Source organism: Silurus aristotelis, assembly GCF_946808225.1.
Source record: "Silurus aristotelis genome assembly, chromosome: 3".
Lineage (NCBI taxonomy): Eukaryota > Metazoa > Chordata > Actinopteri > Siluriformes > Siluridae > Silurus > Silurus aristotelis.
In genome coordinates, this window is record NC_139576.1 from 2,158,551 (window position 1) to 2,180,678 (window position 22,128).

Consider the following 22,128-nt stretch of genomic DNA (forward strand, 5'->3'; position numbering starts at 1 on the left):
TTGACTTGACTTGACTTGATGTCATGTCGTTGATGTGTAAAAGAAACATCAGAAGACATGAACGAAAAAAACTTTACTCCTGTTTCCTCCCCTGACCTATAGAGGGCACACACTCAAAAAATGAAGAATTAATTTAAATACAAATTCAATTCTAAATAACAATATTAAAATATGACTATCTATCTATCTATCTATCTATCTATCTATCTATCTATCTATCTATCTATCTATCTATCTATCTATCTATCTATCTTATTAGTAGTATTATTTTTATTATATTTAATATTTAATATTTATTTATTATTATTTTTATTTAATTATTATTATTATTATTATTAATATTATTATAATAATTGTTTAATAATATATATATATATATATAGCTTCCCGTGGGCTCACCACCTGCAGGAGGGACCGTAAGGGACGGTGCTGTGAGGATTGGGCAGCAGTCGAAGGCGGGGGCCTGCTTAGACTGCTGCCCCCGTGACCCGAATTACGGATAAGCGGGAGAAAATGATTGAATGAATGAATATATATATATATAATTATCTATGGCTATGACATAGACAGAGAAATAGATAAATGGATGGATGGATGGATCGATACAGTAGATAGAGAGATCTTTCTCTCCTGACTACACCGTTCTAGTTTGTTTTTCTTCTTTCTCACGCTGTATATTTACTTCATTTCTTGTAAGCTCACATTCAAAACTGGTCCATTTCAGATCTTCGACACTGTTCTTTTCATTTGACAGCGTGAGAGACGGATAAACATCTGTAATCTGTCCATCTTGCATGTTAGGATTTAGTATTATTATTATTTTTTATTAAATATAATAATCCTAGACTTCCTGTAGCTTGGAGGTGCTGGGATTTGAACTCATGACGTTCCACTCAGAAATCCAGCAACTTATCCACGGATCTCCATCACTTCCTGTTTATGTTTGAACAGGAAGTGCATGATTAATGATGGGAATATAAATGAGTGAATGAACAGCTGAATATGAAGGAATGAGTGAGTAAAGTGAGTAAAGTGAGCATGCAACATGGCTATAAAGCGTCATATATCAGACACTGTTATACAAAACCTTCAGATTCCTCAGGAATGCTTTAGTTTTTTAGCTCCTGGTTTCCTTCGCTGCAGGGAGAATAACCTATTTACCCAACATGTGGCCCTTTTCTAGTTTTATTTTAGTAGCATCTTTTATCTCCATTCCCTTCGAGCTTTTTATATTTTTCAAAGCTTGGCGTCACTGAACCCTCAGCCTACACACCCACACACACACACACACACACACACACACACACACACACACACACACACATGGCAGGTTGAGAGTCATAAGCGCTAATTCAGCTTGTCTGTTTAGTTCAGCTGTTTTGTTCACATTTCCACGTTTCTTTTCTCTCTGCGGGTGAATAGAGGTGTGTGCGCTCTGAAAAGCAGGATCTCTGCGGCAGTAACGAGTGCAGGAATGAGAAAGGGAAGGACAGAGGAAGTGATGCGTGACCGTCACCTCTCTCTCCGCTGCTCTTTCCTTCGCAATAAATTCGATCGCGGTGCTGTGCTTTTTAATTATACATATCTGCACCGTGCACTCACTTATTTTCTCCGGGTTGCCAGGTACTCCTGACGCCCGAGGTGCTATGTGTGTGTGTGTGTGTGTCTTGAGGCTGAACTGATTGTATTAAAGGTGTGTATATGTATGAGCATTTCTACTCCAGTGTTTAAGTAGGTCAAGGCATCATTCACTCGGTGTGTGTGTGTGTGTGTGTGTGTGTGTGTGTGTGTGTGTGTGTGTGTGTGTTGTCAAAACATTTTTTTATAAAAATGAAGGTCACTTACTAACAGGCAAATCTCATTTGTTTAGTTTTATAAAAACAGCTGCTTTCACAATCCACTATTCACACCTGAACTCCTTCCAGCCAATCACAATCCACTATTCACACCTGAACTCCTTCCAGCCAATCACGATCCACTATTCACACCTGAACTCCTTCCAGCCAATCACAATCCACTATTCACACCTGAACTCCTTCCAGCCAATCACGATCCACTATTCACACCTAAACAACTTCCAGCCAATCACAATCCACTATTCACACCTAAACCCCTTCCAGCCAATCACGATGCACTATTCACACCTGAACTCCTTCCAGCCAATCACAATCCACTATTCACACCTGAACTCCTTCCAGCCAATCACAATCCACTATTCACATCTGAACAACTTCCAGCCAATCACAATCCACTATTCACACCTGAACTCCTTCCAGCCAATCACAATCCACTATTCACACCTGAACTCCTTCCAGCCAATCACGATCCACTATTCACACCTGAACTCCTTCCAGCCAATCACAATCCAGTATTTACACCTGAACAACTTCCAGCCTTTATTAAATATATTAATAATTATCATATTAAATTAATTTACTAGTTGCACTTTATCTCCAAAAGTATTAGGACACCTGCCATTCCTACCCATATGTGGTTTCCACAAACTCAAAGAAACCAAATTGAATCGAACGTCTTCTAGCTCCATACAATTCTGCTTTCCATGAGTTGGAAGATCTCTGACTATGGAGCTCCAACCTTTTGAACAGCTTTGGGATGAAAGTGAACTCTGACTGCACCCCAGGTCTGACTGCACTTACCAATCTTATGCTTACGAGTCCTCAAACCTTTTTGTTAAGTGCATTTAAACACTTGTCCTGCATATACAGTTTGTGTAAAAACAAAAAGCACCTCAAACTACAGGACGTCACCATTTACAGTGATTTATAGATCATATTTTCTCCCTGTTTTTAAACTCGCTGAAAGGCTTAGAAATGACCTGAGAGGTGTAATCACTTTAGCTGGAGTTATGAAAAGAGGATTTAAAGAAGACGAAGGAGAAAAAGAAAAGCGATTCTCCAGCCGTACACGTGTATCAGACTGTGTAGAAGTATATCTGTATCCTGGGCTGTGTGCAGGACTCCTGTTTCAGTGTGTAGAGGTAAATAACAGGTGGGTGTTACACCTATTTGCGATTCTCAGCCCCACACCTAAAAACACAACCTTGATGTATTAAAGGGCTTCGAGTGCAACGGGGCTGCAGGCTGTTCTGATTATTTCAAAGGCTCAGATCTCTGGCGCAGTCGACTCGCTGATTTTCCCAGGACTGTGGAGTCAGGAAGCGTGGGAGAGACACGGCCGCGGGCACCAAACGCAGCACGCTGACACGGAAACGCAGGAACGGAGGTGAAGTGAGGAAGACAGGCAGGTGCAAAACAAACCAGGCTTTGGAGAAACACGCCGTAAGATGTGTTGCTTTCAGCTTTGCACTTAATACCAACCATTAAAATCATGTCGTATCTGAAAGGAGTTTTATTTCTCGTTGTCGTTTAACCGCTAGTGTTTCTCCTCCCTGAGAGTCTGCATGTGGAAAGCAGGGCCGGGATATCTACAGCGTCTGGGAATTACTCTAGAAACACAATCGAGTAGGAGTAAGAACTGTTTTGGACCAGCTTCATCTCCATCATGGGTCAGAATGCGGAGCTGGACAACCTCTATCAACCTCTATCGCCGCTATCAATTTAGACTAGCTAGAAATGTCTAGGAGGGTCCACTGTGTACCAGAAAGGGATGGTGAGGAAGTTTTGGAGTTCCTCACAGATTACAATATTGGAGATCATGACATGTCAAACTGATGAAGAAGTCTGGATTGGTCTTGGGCTGCTCACAAAACAAAACAATAAGCGTCTAAATATAAATAGAAACAAGTCAAATGAGGTGCAGTGCAGTGAGATAATTACACGCGGTAAGATTTCTTGAAATAAGAAAATATATCTAGGTTTTAGAAAAAAAACAAAAAGGTCTTAAGCATTAAAACACATTTCAAGCAGTCATTTTAGTCCAATTCAAGATTTAGTCCAATTCACTTAAATTGTTTTTTTTTGCTATTCTTCAATTCGTCTTTCACGATTATTTATTCAAATAAAGACGCTTTGTGTAACACACAGTAGTGACGATGCAAAAACAAAGCAAAAAAGTGAAATCATTGCTGTTTCCCAGAAAACTTCCACCGATTGCAACATAAATCATTATTGAATGTACTTTGTCGTTACTGAACAACATTAGAAACTGAAATTAAACTACAGAACATCTTACTGTAGTAAAAAAAAGACAAATAATTTGTATAAAGAGTAAAGTTCCCCAAAAATTTGAAGCTACTGGATAATGTTTGGAAAGTCTGTGGTGACTCAATACTGCAGACTCATCATTTGTTATTAGATCGTAAAAAAAATGTGTTGGCGTCGACATAAAACAAACAATCGGAATCTAATAATCTAATACAAGTCCTACGTGTGATTATTGAACTTTTTTTTACTGGGAAAAACTTCAAACCAGTTACTTTAAGCTTAAGTAAGTAAGAATAAATAAAAAAAGATAAATAACTTTTAAACAATCCTGAACAGTCTGCTTTTAAAATATATTTAAAAAAATTTTATACGATTTTGATGATGGAATAATATTAAAAGTCTGAGGAGTTTTTGAGGAGCGTTGGGCAGTTTTATGGTGGTGGGGAAAAAAAAGGCACTTAAACCACTTCCTGGACAATGCATCAACATCATCATCTCCATGAGCTGAGGATGAAACTATGGAGCTCCTTCATTAAAAGATTGGTTCAGCTCGACTGTAAGAAAGAAGCAGTTTGAGATCAGGTATTTCATAACATTTAATTATCACGTTACGTTAAGACGAGAATCCGAACATCTGGAATGTGAAAAAATATGTTGGAAATTCTGAAGGTGGCCATGTAGAAACACCTGAAACAACCGAACCAGGGTTCGAAACTGATCTACTCAGTAATGAGGTTCTTGGGTTATAGTTCATAGAATCACTGCCTTAAAGCATCAATCAGACATGAAGGTAAATCTCCACACATGCAGTGACTCAAGCTAAGAATCAAATCAGGGAGCCTGGAGATGTGAGGAAGCAATGGTGCTTATCAAGATGAAGCTCTTAGATGATTCTTTCTTGGGCTAAAGTTCATGGAGGTTATATTTGTGCTTCTAAGAAGTTCTCAGAGTAAAGTTTTGTGGGTCAACGTTCTGGGACACAGGAATTTTTTGTTAAAGCTCTTGGGCTGAACTTAATTTGCTATTGATTTGGGCTAAAGTTCATGCAGTAAAGTTCTTGAACTGAAGGTTCTTGTGCTAAATGTCCTGTTTTAAAGATTTCAGGCTAAAGTTCTTGAAACTAAATGTTCTTGTGTTTTGAAGGTCCTGTTTTAAATATATCAGAATAAAGTTTCTAAACTAAAGGTTTGTTTGAAAGATTTAAGTGTACAGTTCCTGAACTAAAAGGTTTATGTGTAAAAAGATCCTGTTCTAGAGACCTAAGGCTGAGGTTTTGGACTAAAATTGCTTGTGTTCAAGGTCTTGTTTTTAACGATCTAAGGCTGGAGCACTGGTAGCTACCATACTGTGGTTTAGTGGTTAAGGCATTTAATTTTGGTGCTGAAGGTTGTGAGTTTAAATCCCAGCTACTCTACACTGCCATTTTTGGGCCCCTGAGCAAGGCCCTCAACCCTATATCTGCTTAGTTGTATAAATAAGGTAACTATAAGTCGCTCTGCATAAGTGTGTCTAACACATGCTGTACTTGCTAAAGTTCCTGAATTAAAGGTTCTTGTGTTGAAGAACTTGTTCTAGAGATCTAAAGTAGTTAAAGTTCCTGAACCTTTAAGGTGTTAAAGGTCCTCTTTTGAGAGATTTATTCCTAAAGTTCTTGAACTAAATATTCTTGTGTTTTAAAGTTCCTGTTTTAAAGATCTGACAGTTAAGTTCCTAAACTAAAAGTCTCTTTTAAATATTTAAGTCTAAAGTTCCTGAACTAAAGGTTCTTGTGTTAAAAAACCTGTTCTAGAGATCTAAGGCTAAAGTTCCTGAACTAAAGGTTCTTGCTGGGGAGCTGGTAGCTACTATACAGTAGCTTAGTGGTTAAGGCATTGGACTTTGGAACCATAGATCATGAGTTCAAGTCCCAGGAAAACCAAACTGCCCCCATCCTGGGCCCCTGAGCAAGGCCCTTAACCTCATAGCTGTTCAGGTGTATAAATAAGGAAACTGTAAGCTGCTCTGGTTAAGAGCATCTTCCACATGCCATAAATGTTCCTGAGCTAAAGGGTTTTTTGGTCAAAGGTCCTGTTTTTAAAGATTTAAAGCTGCCGTTCCTGAACTAAATGTTCTATAAGTACTGAAATCTTTGCAGAGAATGTGAGGTGACACCTTCATGCTCGGTAATAAGAAGTTGTGTTTAAAAAGTCTCCATCAGAAACAACAGTATTTGTACCTGAGTCATTGATTGTGACCTGCATTACAGATCATCAGACTTCACCACCAAATAACCCCGAAAGCTCTGCTCAGTGTTTGGGGTGGAGAAAGAAAACGCAGCCTGTTTTTAGAGTCTTGTGTAAAAGGCATTTCTAAGTAAACAAAAGAGGCTGCTGAGTGAGAAAGTGTCGTTTGAAGGGTCCCATGTGTAATATAGAAGGAAAGGCACCCGAGGCAGTCGTTGCCTTTAACAGCTTTCATCCAGCAAATCCAAAAGTGTGAATTCTGTAACACTGGAATACCGGATGCTGCTGGGTTGTAGAAAAATGAATATTTAAGTAAACTGGTTCTGTGGTTCCTTTTTAGCTGCACAAACTCTTCCCAAACTCTGAGAAGGATGTACTGCAAGTTAGAGCAATAAAGGATGGAGAGGGAAATGTGTTGACTAGTGAGGAGAGTGTGTTGAGAAGATGGAGGGAGTATTTTGAGCAGCTGATGAATGAGGAAAATCAGAGAGAAAGAAGGTTGGAGGATGTGGAGTTGGTGAAGCAGGATGTAGATAGGATTAGTAAGGAGGAAGTGAGAGCAGCGATTAAGAGGATGAAGAATGGAAAGTCGGTTGGACCAGATGACATACCGGTAGAAGCGTGGAGATGTTTAGGAGAGATGCAGTGGAGTTTTTAACCAGATTGTTTAACAGGATTTTGGAAGGTGAGAAGATGCCTGAGGAATGGAGGAGGAGTGGGCTGGTACTGATCTTTAAGCATAAGGGAGATGTGCAGACCTGCAGTAACTACAGGGGAATTAAGTTGATCAGTCACACCATGAAGTTATGGGAAAGAGTAGTGGAAACAAGGCTGAGAGAAGAGGTGATCATCTGTGATCAACAGTATGGTTTCATGCCGAGGAAGAGCACCACAGACGCATTATTTGCTTTGAGGATGTTGATGGAGAAGTATAGAAAAGGACAGAAGGAATTGCATTGTGTATTTGTGTATAGTGTATATAGTATAGTGTATATAGTATAGAGTATATAGTATAGTGTATAGAGTATAAAGTGTGTATATAGTATAGTGTATATAGTATACAGTGTGTATATAGTAAAGTGTATATAGTATAGAGTATATAGTATAGTGTATAGAGTATACAGTGTGTATATAGTATAGTGTATAGAGTATACAGTGTGTATATAGTATAGTGTATATAGTATAGTGTATAGAGTATATAGTATATAGTATAGTGTATAGAGTATACAGTGTGTATATAGTATAGTGTATAAAGTATAGTGTATAGAGTATATAGTATATAGTATAGTGTATAGAGTATACAGTGTGTATATAGTATAGTGTATATAGTATAGAGTATATAGTATAGTGTATAGAGTATACAGTGTGTATATAGTATAGTGTATAGAGTATACAGTGTGTATATAGTATAGTGTATATAGTATAGTGTATAGAGTATACAGTGTGTATATAGTAAAGTGTATATAGTATAGTGTATAGAGTATATAGTATATAGTATAGTGTATAGAGTATACAGTGTGTATATAGTATAGTGTATATAGTATAGTGTATAGAGTATACAGTGTGTATATAGTATAGTGTATATAGTATAGAGTATACAGTGTGTATATAGTATAGTGTATATAGTATAGAGTATATAGTATAGTGTATAGAGTATACAGTGTGTATATAGTATATAGTATAGTGTATAGAGTATACAGTGTGTATATAGTATAGTGTATAGAGTATACAGTGTGTATATAGTATAGTGTATAGAGTATACAGTGTGTATATAGTATAGTGTATATAGTATAGTGTATAGAGTATACAGTGTGTATATAGTATAGTGTATAGAGTATACAGTGTGTATATAGTATAGTGTATAGAGTATACAGTGTGTATATAGTATAGTGTATATAGTATAGAGTATATAGTATAATGTATAGAGTATACAGTGTGTATATAGTATAGTGTATATAGTATAGTGTATAGAGTATACAGTGTGTATATAGTATAGTGTATATAGTATAGTGTATAAAGAATATAGTATATAGTATAGTGTATAGAGTACACAGTGTGTATATAGTATAGTGTATATAGTATAGTGTATAGAGTATATAGTATATAGTATAGTGTATACAGTGTGTATATAGTATAGTGTATATATTATAGAGTATATAGTATAGTGTATAGAGTATACAGTGTGTATATAGTATATTGTATATAGTATAGTGTATAGAGTATACAGTGTGTATATAGTATAGTGTATATAGTATAGTGTATAGTGTATACAGTGTGTATATAGTATAGTGTATATAGTATAGTGTATAGAGTATACAGTGTGTATATAGTAGAGTGTATATAGTATAGTGTATAGAGTATATAGTATAGTGTATAGTGTATAGAGTATACAGTGTGTATATAGTATAGTGTATATAGTATAGTGTATAGAGTATACAGTGTGTATATAGTATAGTGTATAGAGTATATAGTATATAGTATAGTGTGTAGAGTATACAGTGTGTATATAGTATAGTGTATATAGTATAGTGTATAGAGTATACAGTGTGTATATAGTATAGTGTATATAGTATAGTGTATAGAGTATACAGTGTGTATATAGTATAGTGTATATAGTATAGTGTATAGAGTATATAGTATAGTGTATAGTGTATAGAGTATACAGTGTGTATATAGTATAGTGTATAGAGTATAGAGTATATAGTATAGTGTATAGAGTATACAGTGTGTATATAGTATAGTGTATATAGTATAGAGTATATAGTATAGTGTATAGAGTATACAGTGTGTATATAGTATAGTGTATATAGTATAGTGTATAGAGTATACAGTGTGTATATAGTATAGTGTATATAGTAAAGTGTATAGAGTATATAGTATATAGTATAGTGTATAGAGTATACAGTGTGTATATAGTATAGTGTATATAGTATAGTGTATAGAGTATACAGTGTGTATATAGTATAGTGTATATAGTATAGTGTATAGAGTATATAGTATATAGTATAGTGTATAGAGTATACAGTGTGTATATAGTATAGTGTATATAGTATAGAGTATATAGTATAGTGTACAGAGTATACAGTGTGTATATAGTATAGTGTATATAGTATAGTGTATAGAGAATACAGTGTGTATATAGTATAGTGTATATAGTATAGTGTATAGAGTATACAGTGTGTATATAGTATAGTGTATATAGTATAGTGTATAGAGTATATAGTATAGTGTATAGAGTATACAGTATACAGTGTGTATATAGTATAGTGTATATAGTTTAGTGTATAGAGTATATAGTATAGTGTATATAGTATAGTGTATAGAGTATATAGTATATAGTATAGTGTATAGAGTAAACAGTGTGTATATAGTATAGTGTATATAGTATAGTGTATATAGTATAGAGTATATAGTATAGTGTATAGAGTATACAGTGTGTATATAGTATAGTGTATATAGTATAGTGTATAGAGTATACAGTGTGTATATAGTATAGTGTATATAGTATAGTGTATAGAGTATACAGTGTGTATATAGTATAGTGCATATAGTATAGTGTATAGAGTATAGAGTATATAGTATAGTGTATAGAGTATACAGTGTGTATATAGTATAGTGTATATAGTATAGTGTATAGAGTATACAGTGTGTAAATAGTATAGTGTATATAGTATAGTGTATAGAGTATATAGTATATAGTATAGTGTATAGAGTATACAGTGTGGATATAGTATAGTGTATATAGTATAGAGTATATAGTATAGTGTATAGAGTATACGGTGTGTATATAGTATAGTGTATATAGTATAGAGTATATAGTATAGTGTATAGAGTATACAGTGTGTATATAGTATAGTGTATATAGTATAGTGTATAGAGTATACAGTGTGTATATAGTATAGTGTATATAGTATAGTGTTTAGAGTATATAGTATATAGTATAGTGTATAAAGTATACAGTGTGTATATAGTATAGTGTATATAGTATAGTGTATAGAGTATATAGTATATAGTATAGTGTATAGAGTATACAGTGTGTATATAGTATAGTGTATATAGTATAGAGTATATAGTATAGTGTATAGAGTATACAGTGTGTATATAGTATAGTGTATATAGTATAGTGTATATAGTATAGTGTATAGAGTATACAGTGTGTATATAGTATAGTGTATATAGTAAAGTGTATAGAGTATATAGTATATAGTATAGTGTATAGAGTATACAGTGTGTATATAGTATAGTGTATATAGTATAGTGTATAGAGTATACAGTGTGTATATAGTATAGTGTATATAGTATAGTGTATAGAGTATATAGTATAGTGTATAGAGTATACAGTGTGTATATAGTATAGTGTATATAGTATAGAGTATATAGTATAGTGTACAGAGTATACAGTGTGTATATAGTATAGTGTATATAGTATAGTGTATAGAGTATACAGTGTGTATATAGTATAGTGTATATAGTATAGTGTATAGAGTATACAGTGTGTATATAGTATAGTGTATATAGTATAGTGTATAGAGTATATAGTATAGTGTATAGAGTATACAGTATACAGTGTGTATATAGTATAGTGTATATAGTATAGTGTATAGAGTATATAATATAGTGTATATAGTATAGTGTATAGAGTATATAGTATATAGTATAGTGTATAGAGTAAACAGTGTGTATATAGTATAGTGTATATAGTATATTGTATATAGTATAGAGTATATAGTATAGTGTATAGAGTATACAGTGTGTATATAGTATAGTGTATATAGTATAGTGTATAGAGTATACAGTGTGTATATAGTATAGTGCATATAGTATAGTGTATAGAGTATATAGTATATAGTATAGTGTATAGAGTATACAGTGTGTATATAGTATAGTGTATAGAGTATATAGTATATAGTATAGTGTATAGAGTATACAGTGTGTATATAGTATAGTGTATATAGTATAGTGTATAGAGTATACAGTGTGTATATAGTATAGTGTATATAGTATAGTGTATAGAGTATATAGTATATAGTATAGTGTATAGAGTATACAGTGTGGATATAGTATAGTGTATATAGTATAGAGTATATAGTATAGTGTATAGAGTATACAGTGTGTATATAGTATAGTGTATATAGTATAGTGTATAGAGTATACAGTGTGTATATAGTATAGTGTATATAGTATAGTGTATAGAGTATACAGTGTGTATATAGTATAGTGTATATAGTATAGTGTATAGAGTATATAGTATATAGTATAGTGTATAGAGTATACAGTGTGGATATAGTATAGTGTATATAGTATAGAGTATATAGTATAGTGTATAGAGTATACAGTGTGTATATAGTATAGTGTATATAGTATAGTGTATAGAGTATACAGTGTGTATATAGTATAGTGTATATAGTATAGTGTATAGAGTATACAGTGTGTATATAGTATAGTGTATATAGTATAGTGTATAGAGTATATAGTATATAGTATAGTGTATAAAGTATACAGTGTGTATATAGTATAGTGTATATAGTATAGTGTATAGAGTATATAGTATATAGTATAGTGTATAGAGTATACAGTGTGTATATAGTATAGTGTATATAGTATAGAGTATATAGTATAGTGTATAGAGTATACAGTGTGTATATAGTATAGTGTATATAGTATAGTGTATAGAATATACAGTGTGTATATAGTATAGTGTATGTAGTATAGTGTATAGAGTATACAGTGTGTATATAGTATAGTGTATAGAGTATATAGTATAGTGTATAGAGTATACAGTGTGTATATAGTATAGTGTATATAGTATAGAGTATATAGTATAGTGTATAGAGTATACAGTGTGTATATAGTATAGTGTATATAGTATAGAGTATATAGTATAGTGTATAGAGTATACAGTGTGTATATAGTATAGTGTATATAGTATAGTGTATATAGTATAGTGTATAGAGTATACAGTGTGTATATAGTATAGTGTATAGAGTATATAGTATATAGTATAGTGTATAGAGTATACAGTGTGTATATAGTATAGTGTATATAGTATAGTGTATAGAGTATAGAGTGTGTATATAGTATAGTGTATAGAGTATATAGTATATAGTATGGTGTATAGAGTATACAGTGTGTATATAGTATAGAGTATATAGTATAGTGTATAGAGTATACAGTGTGTATATAGTATAGTGTATATAGTATATAGTATAGTGTATAGAGTATACAGTGTGTATATAGTATTGTGTATATAGTATAGTGTATAGAGTATATAGTATATAGTATAGTGTATAGAGTATACAGTGTGTATATAGTATAGTGTATATAGTATAGAGTATATTGTATAGTGTATAGAGTATACAGTGTGTATATAGTATAGTGTATATAGTATAGTGTATAGAGTATATAGTATAGTGTATAGTGTATAGAGTATAAAGTGTGTATATAGTATAGTGTATAGAGTATACAGTGTGTATATAGTATAGTGTATATAGTATAGTGTATATAGTATAGAGTATATTGTATAGTGTATAGAGTATACAGTGTGTATATAGTATAGTGTATATAGTATAGTGTATATAGTATAGAGTATATTGTATAGTGTATAGAGTATACAGTGTGTATATAGTATAGTGTCTATAGTATAGTGTATAGAGTATATAGTATATAGTATAGTGTATAGAGTATACAGTGTGTATATAGTATAGTGTATATAGTATAGTGTATAGTGTATACAGTGTGTATATAGTATAGTGTATATAGTATAGTGTATAGAGTATACAGTGTGTATATAGTATAGTGTATATAGTATAGTGTATAGAGTATACAGTGTGTATATAGTATAGTGTATATAGTATAGAGTATATAGTATAGTGTATAGAGTATACAGTGTGTATATAGTATAGTGTATATAGTATAGTGTGTAGAGTATACAGTGTGTATATAGTATAGTGTATAGAGTATAGTGTATAGAGTATACAGTGTGTATATAGTATAGTGTATAGAGTATATAGTATATAGTATAGTGTATAGAGTATACAGTGTGTATATAGTATAGTGTATATAGTATAGTGTATAGAGTATACAGTGTGTATATCGTATAGTGTATATAGTATAGTGTATAGAGTATATAGTATAGTGTATAGAGTATACAGTGTGTATATAGTAAAGTGTATATAGTGTATAGAGTATACAGTGTGTATATAGTATAGTGTATATAGTATAGTGTATATAGTATAGTGTATAGAGTATACAGTGTGTATATAATATAGTGTATATAGTATAGTGTATAGAGTATATAGTATATAGTATAGTGTATAGAGTATACAGTGTGTATATAGTATAGTGTATATAGTATAGTGTATAGAGTATACAGTGTGTATATAGTATAGTGTATAGAGTATAGTGTATAGAGTATATAGTATATAGTATAGTGTATAGAGTATACAGTGTGTATATAGTATAGTGTATATAGTATAGAGTATATAGTATAGTGTATATAGTATAGTGTATAGAGTATATAGTATATAGTATAGTGTATAGAGTAAACAGTGTGTATATAATATAGTGTATATAGTATAGAGTATATAGTATAGTGTATAGAGTATACAGTGTGTATATAGTATAGTGTATATAGTATAGTGTATAGAGTATACAGTGTGTATATAGTAAAGTGTATATAGTATAGTGTATAGAGTATATAGTATATAGTATAGTGTATAGAGTATACAGTGTGTATATAGTATAGTGTATATAGTGTAGTGTATAGAGTATATAGAATATACTATAGTGTATAGAGTATACAGTGTGTATATAGTATATTGTATATAGTATAGAGTATATAGTATAGTGTTTGGAGTATACAGTGTGTATATAGTATAGTGTATATAGTATAGAGTATAGAGTATAGTGTATAGAGTATACAGTGTGTATATAGTATAGTGTATATAGTGTAGTGTATAGAGTATATAGAATATACTATAGTGTATAGAGTATACAGTGTGTATATAGTATATTGTATATAGTATAGAGTATATAGTATAGTGTTTGGAGTATACAGTGTGTATATAGTATAGTGTATATAGTATAGAGTATATAGTATAGTGTATAGAGTATACAGTGTGTATATAGTATAGTGTATATAGTATAGTGTATAGAGTATACAGTGTGTATATAGTAAAGTGTATATAGTATAGTGTATAGAGTATATAGTATATAGTATAGTGTATAGAGTATACAGTGTGTATATATTATAGTGTATATAGTGTAGTGTATAGAGTATATAGAATATACTATAGTGTATAGAGTATACAGTGTGTATATAGTATATTGTATATAGTATAGAGTATATAGTATAGTGTTTGGAGTATACAGTGTGTATATAGTATAGTGTATATAGTATAGAGTATATAGTATAGTGTATAGAGTATACAGTGTGTATATAGTATAGTGTATATAGTATAGTGTATAGAGTATACAGTGTGTATATAGTATAGTGTATATAGTATAGTGTATAGAGTATATAGTATATAGTATAGTGTATAAAGTATACAGTGTGTATATAGTATAGTGTATAGAGTATATAGTATATAGTATAGTGTATAGAGTATACAGTGTGTATATAGTATAGTGTATATAGTATAGAGTATATAGTATAGTGTATAGAGTATACAGTGTGTATATAGTATAGTGTACATAGTATAGTGTATAGAATATACAGTGTGTATATAGTATAGTGTATATAGTATAGTGTGTATATAGTATAGTGTATATATTATAGAGTATATAGTATAGTGTATATAGTATAGAGTATATAGTATAGTGTATAGAGTATACAGTGTGTATATAGTATAGTGTATATAGTATAGTGTATATAGTATAGTGTATAGAGTATACAGTGTGTATATAGTATAGTGTATATAGTATAGTGTATAGAGTATATAGTATATAGTATAGTGTATAGAGTATACAGTGTGTATATAGTATAGTGTATATAGTATAGTGTATAGAGTATATAGTATAAAGTATGGTGTATAGAGTATACAGTGTGTATATAGTATAGTGTATATAGTATAGAGTATATAGTATAGTGTATAGAGTATACAGTGTGTATATAGTATAGTGTATATAGTATAGAGTATATAGTATAGTGTATAGAGTATACAGTGTGTATATAGTATAGTGTATATAGTATAGTGTATATAGTATAGTGTATAGAGTATACAGTGTGTATATAGTATAGTGTATATAGTATAGTGTATAGAGTATACAGTGTGTATATAGTATAGTGTATAGAGTATATAGTATAGTGTATAGAGTATACAGTGTGTATATAGTATAGTGTATATAGTATAGTGTATAGAGTATATAGTATATAGTATAGTGTATAGAGTATAGTGTATAGAGTATACAGTGTGTATATAGTATAGTGTATATAGTATAGTGTATAGAGTATACAGTGTGTATATAGTATAGTGTATATAGTATAGTGTATAGAGTATATAGTATATAGTATAGTGTATAGAGTATAGTGTATAGAGTATACAGTGTGTATATAGTATAGTGTATATAGTATAGTGTATAGAGTACACAGTGTGTATATAGTATAGTGTATATAGTATAGTGTATAGAGTATATAGTATATAGTATAGTGTATACAGTGTGTATATAGTATAGTGTATATATTATAGAGTATATAGTATAGTGTATAGAGTATACAGTGTGTATATAGTATAGTGTATATAGTATAGTGTATAGAGTATACAGTGTGTATATAGTATAGTGTATATAGTATAGTGTATAGAGTATACAGTGTGTATATAGTATAGTGTATAGAGTATATAGTATAGTGTATAGAGTATACAGTGTGTATATAGTATAGTGTATATAGTATAGTGTATAGAGTATATAGTATATAGTATAGTGTATAGAGTATAGTGTATAGAGTATACAGTGTGTATATAGTATAGTGTATATAGTATAGTGTATAGAGTATACAGTGTGTATATAGTATAGTGTATATAGTATAGTGTATAGAGTATATAGTATAGTGTATAAAGTATACAGTGTGTATATAGTATAGTGTATATAGTATAGTGTATAGAGTATATAGTATATAGTATAGTGTATAGAGTATACAGTGTGTATATAGTATAGTGTATATAGTATAGAGTATATAATATAGTGTATAGAGTATACAGTGTGTATATAGTATAGTGTATATAGTATAGTGTATAGAGTATACAGTGTGTATATAGTATAGTGTATAGAGTATATAGTGTGTATATAGTATAGTGTATATAGTATAGAGTATATAGTATAGTGTATAGAGTATACAGTGTGTATATAGTATAGTGTATATAGTATAGAGTATATAGTATAGTGTATAGAGTATACAGTGTGTATATAGTATAGTGTATATAGTATAGTGTATATAGTATAGTGTATAGAGTATACAGTGTGTATATAGTATAGTGTATAGAGTATACAGTGTGTATATAGTATAGTGTCTATAGTATAGTGTATAGAGTATATAGTATATAGTATAGTGTATAGAGTATACAGTGTGTATATAGTATAGTGTCTATAGTATAGTGTATAGAGTATATAGTATATAGTATAGTCTATAGAGTATACAGTGTGTATATAGTATAGTGTCTATAGTATAGTGTATAGAGTATATAGTATAGTGTATAGAGTATACAGTGTGTATATAGTATAGTGTCTATAGTATAGTGTATAGAGTATATAGTATATAGTATAGTGTATAGAGTATACAGTGTGTATATAGTATAGTGTATATGGTATAGTGTATATAGTATAGAGTATATTGTATATACTCTATACTATATACACTATACTATATACTCTATACACATCTATTAGAACTTCTGAGAAGATTGGAGATAATTATAAGAGCAAATTGGGACTAAATGCGCAATACGATGCTCAAAAATCACCGTACTTATGACCAGGTGTCCGCAAACGTTTGCCATTATAGTGTATTTTGTACATAAAACATTACATTCATTTGGATGGTAGTCAGGTGCTTGTGCAGATGTTTGGTTCTGGATTCAGGTTTCAATAGACGTAATGCAAATGTCCAGAACATCATCCAGTTTCAGTCAGATGAATGTTGGATGAATACACTGCTTGCTTGGCCACAACCTTCAGCGTAAATCTTCTCAATTCTGGATGCGTAATTGATAAGGATGTGTTTTTACTCCTAATGAATCCGTCAAGAACGTTGTGGAGAAATGTGCCTCTGCTAGATTAGCGTGTCAGGAGACTGCTATTTACGAGGATGACGTGGTTTCAATCATTGCTTCTTTCTCTTACACACACACACACACACACACACACACACACACACACACACACACGTTCCTCATCACTCCGGCTTGTTGTGATCTACTCGTGTGTGGTTCTCCACAGGCTACAGAGAGAGGAGAAGGCGAGTCCTGGGAGAAGGATCTGGAATCTCGATAGATTGCGGCCATGTGCTGGAGTTCATTCCCTGTGAAGATCCTGTGTGTTTCCAGTGGCAGGTTGAGGATGAAGGAGCATGCAGGGCTAACGAGGGGACCTGCGGCTCGGGCGTCAGAAGGCGATCCGTGACCTGCGTCAACTCTGAAGGTACCGTAACATTACTTTGGCAGTTTTTCTGAACACTCAGGTACGGTCCTTGATTGTTTTTTAACGATCGGTAGCTCCTGACTTGTGGTGCTGCAGCTCAGGCATCGCTTTCATCCGACCTTTTTATATTTTATTTTTCAACCCGCTGCTGGTTCGAGGAAATGATTAGTGGAGTTCGGCGGGCGCCCAAATATATGGTGCTTTGAAGGCTGCAAGGCTCCGATGCAATCTGACAAACTCCTGATTGAGAACATCCTCAAAACGCTTCCCGCCGGTTTTACGGGCCTCTTGTTAAATCCCTGAGGATGTGCCTGGTCTTTTAAAGCGGATCTATAAAAAGTGACTGTTCCTCGACGCTGTATTTTACAGTCTGCCTCCTTCATGATCTTTCTGAACTTTTCAAAGACTCTCTGTGGTGGTATTTGGAAAAATAGTAAAAAAAAAATTTAAAGTCACGTGACCCAATTTATGTAAGAGGTATGTGGAGGCAGGTGGATGGTGGAGCTGATGCGAGTGTAATTGGCCATCTATCTCCCCTCGCCTTTACGCCTAATTGCATCGTCTTTTTTTACCCCCTTTATCATTCTGTCACAATAGATTATATGTAGGTTTATTAAAGAGGCAGGAGAGGATGGCAATAAACGAGCTAATGAAGGCGCGTGATGAGAATTGACCCCGTGAGCGTGTGAGCAGGTGCGTCACGGAGAAACGGGATGAAATGTAGCTGGACTTTTTAACGCGTTCTTTACCCTGCGTACTTACAAGGAATTTATCCAGACCTGAAAAGATTTTTTTACCAGTGTCCAGACTTCCTGTCCTTTTATTTTCTTCCGGTCGGCCCGATTTATCCTGATGCCCAATTGGAGGCCATTCTATGTGAGGATGGTTTTACATGAACAGCCTAAAGATCCATGAAGTTCCTGAGCAACTCAAGAACTTCTGCATGAACAGGTCAATTAAATTCTTCTCTATTTGTTGAGAGCTTTTAACAACGAATACTGTCTCAAAGCAGCTTTAGAAATATAATTGTAAGTTTATCCCCTAATAAATGAGCTATTGGCGACTGTGCTGTAGGAAAAAACTCTCTGAGATGGCAAGGAACCTTAAGAGGAACCGGACTCAAAAATGAACTTATCCTCATCCTCGACACTGAATGTCCATTCATTACATTTTCTTCATTGGTGAAGTGTGCAGTGATGAACTGTGGTCCTGAACTATTGTAGTAGACTGTTGATATTAATTCCAGTCCAAATCCTGTCTCAAAGTTCTTGAGTTGCTCAGGAATTTCATGGATCTTGGAACTGTTGATGTGGAATCATCCTCAGCTGCTTTGAGTGGCCTATAATTGATGAGAACTCAAACTGGGATTAACTGGGAAGATCTGAAGAGAAGAACAGGACAGAAAAATGGTCACTGGGACCTCAGGAGCATGTTTATATTGACAGACAGACAGACAGACAAGACAGACAGAGAGAGAGAGAGAGAGAGAGAGAGAGAGAGAGAGAGAGAGAGAGAGAGAGAAAGAGAGAGAGAGAGAGAGAGAGAGAGAGAGAGAAGGAAAAGGAAATTAGGATTGTTAGTCATTTAAGCACCCACCACTGAACAGCTCCTCAATGATGATGGAACTGTAATGAATGGACATTCGGTGTTGAGGTTCCCTTTTGAGTCTCTCAAGGTTTCTTCCTCATTTCATAAAGGAGAGTTTTTCCAACACCACAGTCGCCACTGGCTCAGTCTTTAGAGACAAAATTATAAAGAACAAACTTATAGCAACTAAACTTAGACACTCTTTTATACATTATAACCACGTTATCTCTGTAAAGCTGCTTTAAAAATACATTTATTGTAAAAAAAATTTTTAAAGTCTCTACAATCACAATTTAAATAATGAAGCTATATATATATATACAGTATGTATGTGTGTGTGTGTGTGTGTGTGTGTGTGTGTGTGTGTGTGTGTGTGTGTGTGTGTGAGATCAGTGCGAAGAAGCTTCGCTGCATTTCAAAAGTTTGTAGAACTTCGACCTGTGAATTCGTATCACATTAAGAAGTGTGACTGATAGAAGATTGATACATCTTCAGCAAATCCACGACGGAGGAAACACTGATTAGAGTGGATTAAAGCGACGTGCCACAGCAGCCTCTTTTATACAACAGCGCTTCGAAGGAATATAAAATCCGCATCAGCATGTTACAGATGCAGAGTTTGAGTTATCGTTAACTATAATAACACATTAGCTTGTTGTATACACACTCTATTGCCAAAAGTATTGGGACACCTGACCTTTCCTGCTCTATGTGGTTCTTTTCCAAACTGTTACCACAAAACTGGAGGCACTCAATTGTGCAGGACGTCTTTAGATGGCGCTATAATAAAGTTCTGCATTCACTTGAACTTGGAAACCCAAACCTGTTCCAGCATGGTGATGCCCCTGTGCACAAAGTGAGCTCCATGAAGATCTGGTTTACATGCTATGGAGAGGAAGATCTCCTGCTATAGAGCTCTGATCTCATCCCTACTGAACACCTTTGGGATGAATGTGAACGCTGACTGCACCCCAGGTCTCCTCACCTTCATCAGTACCTGACTTTCATAATACACTTGTGGCTGATGAACACAAATATCCATAAACACACTCCAAAAATCTAGTGGAACATCTTCCCAGAAGAGTGAAGGGAATTATAAGTGACTAAATGTGGAATGCGATGCTCAAAAATCACATACCGTACTTATTACTAGGTGTCCCAATACTTTTGGAAATATAGTGTGTAATATATATATATATATATATATATATATATATATATATATATATATATATATATATATATATATATATATACAGTGAGGAAAATAAGTATTTGAACACGCTGCTATTTTGCAAGTTCTCCCACTTAGAAATCATGGAGGGTCTGAAATTGTCATCGTAGGTGCATGTCCACTGTGAGAGACATAATCTAAAAAAAAAAATCCAGAAATCACAATGTATGATTTTTTAGCTATTTATTTGTATGATAGAGCTGCAAATAAGTATTTGAAACACCTGAGAAAGTCAATGTTAATATTTGGTACAGTAGCCTTTGTTTGCAATTACAGAGGTCAAACGTTTCCTGTAGTTTTTCACCAGGTTTGCACACACTGCAGGAGGGATTTTGGCCCACTCCTCCACACAGATCTTCTCTAGATCAGTCAGGTTTCTGGCCTGTCGCTGAGAAACACGGAGTTTGAGCTCCCTCCAAAGATTCTCTATTGGGTTTAGGTCTGGAGACTGGCTAGGCCACGCCAGAACCTTGATATGCTTCTTACAGAGCCACTCCTTGGTTATCCTGGCTGTGTGCTTCGGGTCATTGTCATGTTGGAAGACCCAGCCTCGACCCATCTTCAATGTTCTAACTGAGGGAAGGAGGTTGTTCCCCAAAATCTCGCAATACATGGCCCCGGTCATCCTCTCCTTGATACAGTGCAGTCGCCAAGTCTCATGTGCAGAAAAACACCCCCAAAGCATGATGCTACCACCCCCATGCTTCACAGTAGGGATGGTGTTCTTGAGATGGTACTCATCATTCTTCTTCCTCCAAACACGTTTAGTGGCATTATGACCCAAAAGTTCTATTTTGGTCTCATCTGACCACATGACTTTCTCCCATGACTCCTCTGGATCATTCAAATAGTCATTGGCAAACCTAAGACGTGCCTGGACATGTGCTGGTTTAAGCAGGGGAACCTTCTGTGCCATGCATGATTTCAAACCATGACGTCTTAGTGTATTACCAACAGTAACCTTGGAAACGGTGGTCCCAGCTCTTTTCAGGTCATTGACCAGCTCCTCCCGTGTAGTTCTGGGCTGATTTCTCACCTTCCTTAGGATCATTGAGACCCCACGAGGTGAGATCTTGCATGGAGCCCCAGTCCGAGGGAGATGGACACTCATGTTTAGCTTCTTCCATTTTCTAATGATTGCTCCAACAGTGGACCTTTTTTCACCAAGCTGCTTGGCAATTTCCCCGTAGCCCTTTCCAGCCTTGTGGAGGTGTACAATTTTGTCTCTAGTGTCTTTGGACAGCTCTTTGGTCTTGGCCATGTTAGTAGTTGGATTCTTACTGATTGTATGGGGTGGACAGGTGTCTTTATGCAGCTAACGACCTCAAAC

The 22,128-nt window shown here is 33.7% G+C and overlaps 1 protein-coding gene across 4 annotated transcripts in view; it reads left to right on the plus strand.

Annotated features, from left to right (window-relative positions):
• The window catches only part of thsd7ba (thrombospondin, type I, domain containing 7Ba), a 291,739-nt gene that overhangs the window by 129,914 nt on the left and 139,697 nt on the right, over nt 1-22,128 (plus strand). For all 4 annotated transcript variants that reach the window (XR_014532628.1, XM_083536063.1, XM_083536062.1 and 1 more), the window contains one exon: nt 17,777-17,977. Coding sequence is in view for 3 of the 4 variants with exons in the window: in XM_083536063.1 (XP_083392189.1) it covers nt 17,777-17,977 (201 nt within the window). In the remaining variant the exon portion in view is untranslated. The remainder of the gene's footprint in view (nt 1-17,776; nt 17,978-22,128) is intronic.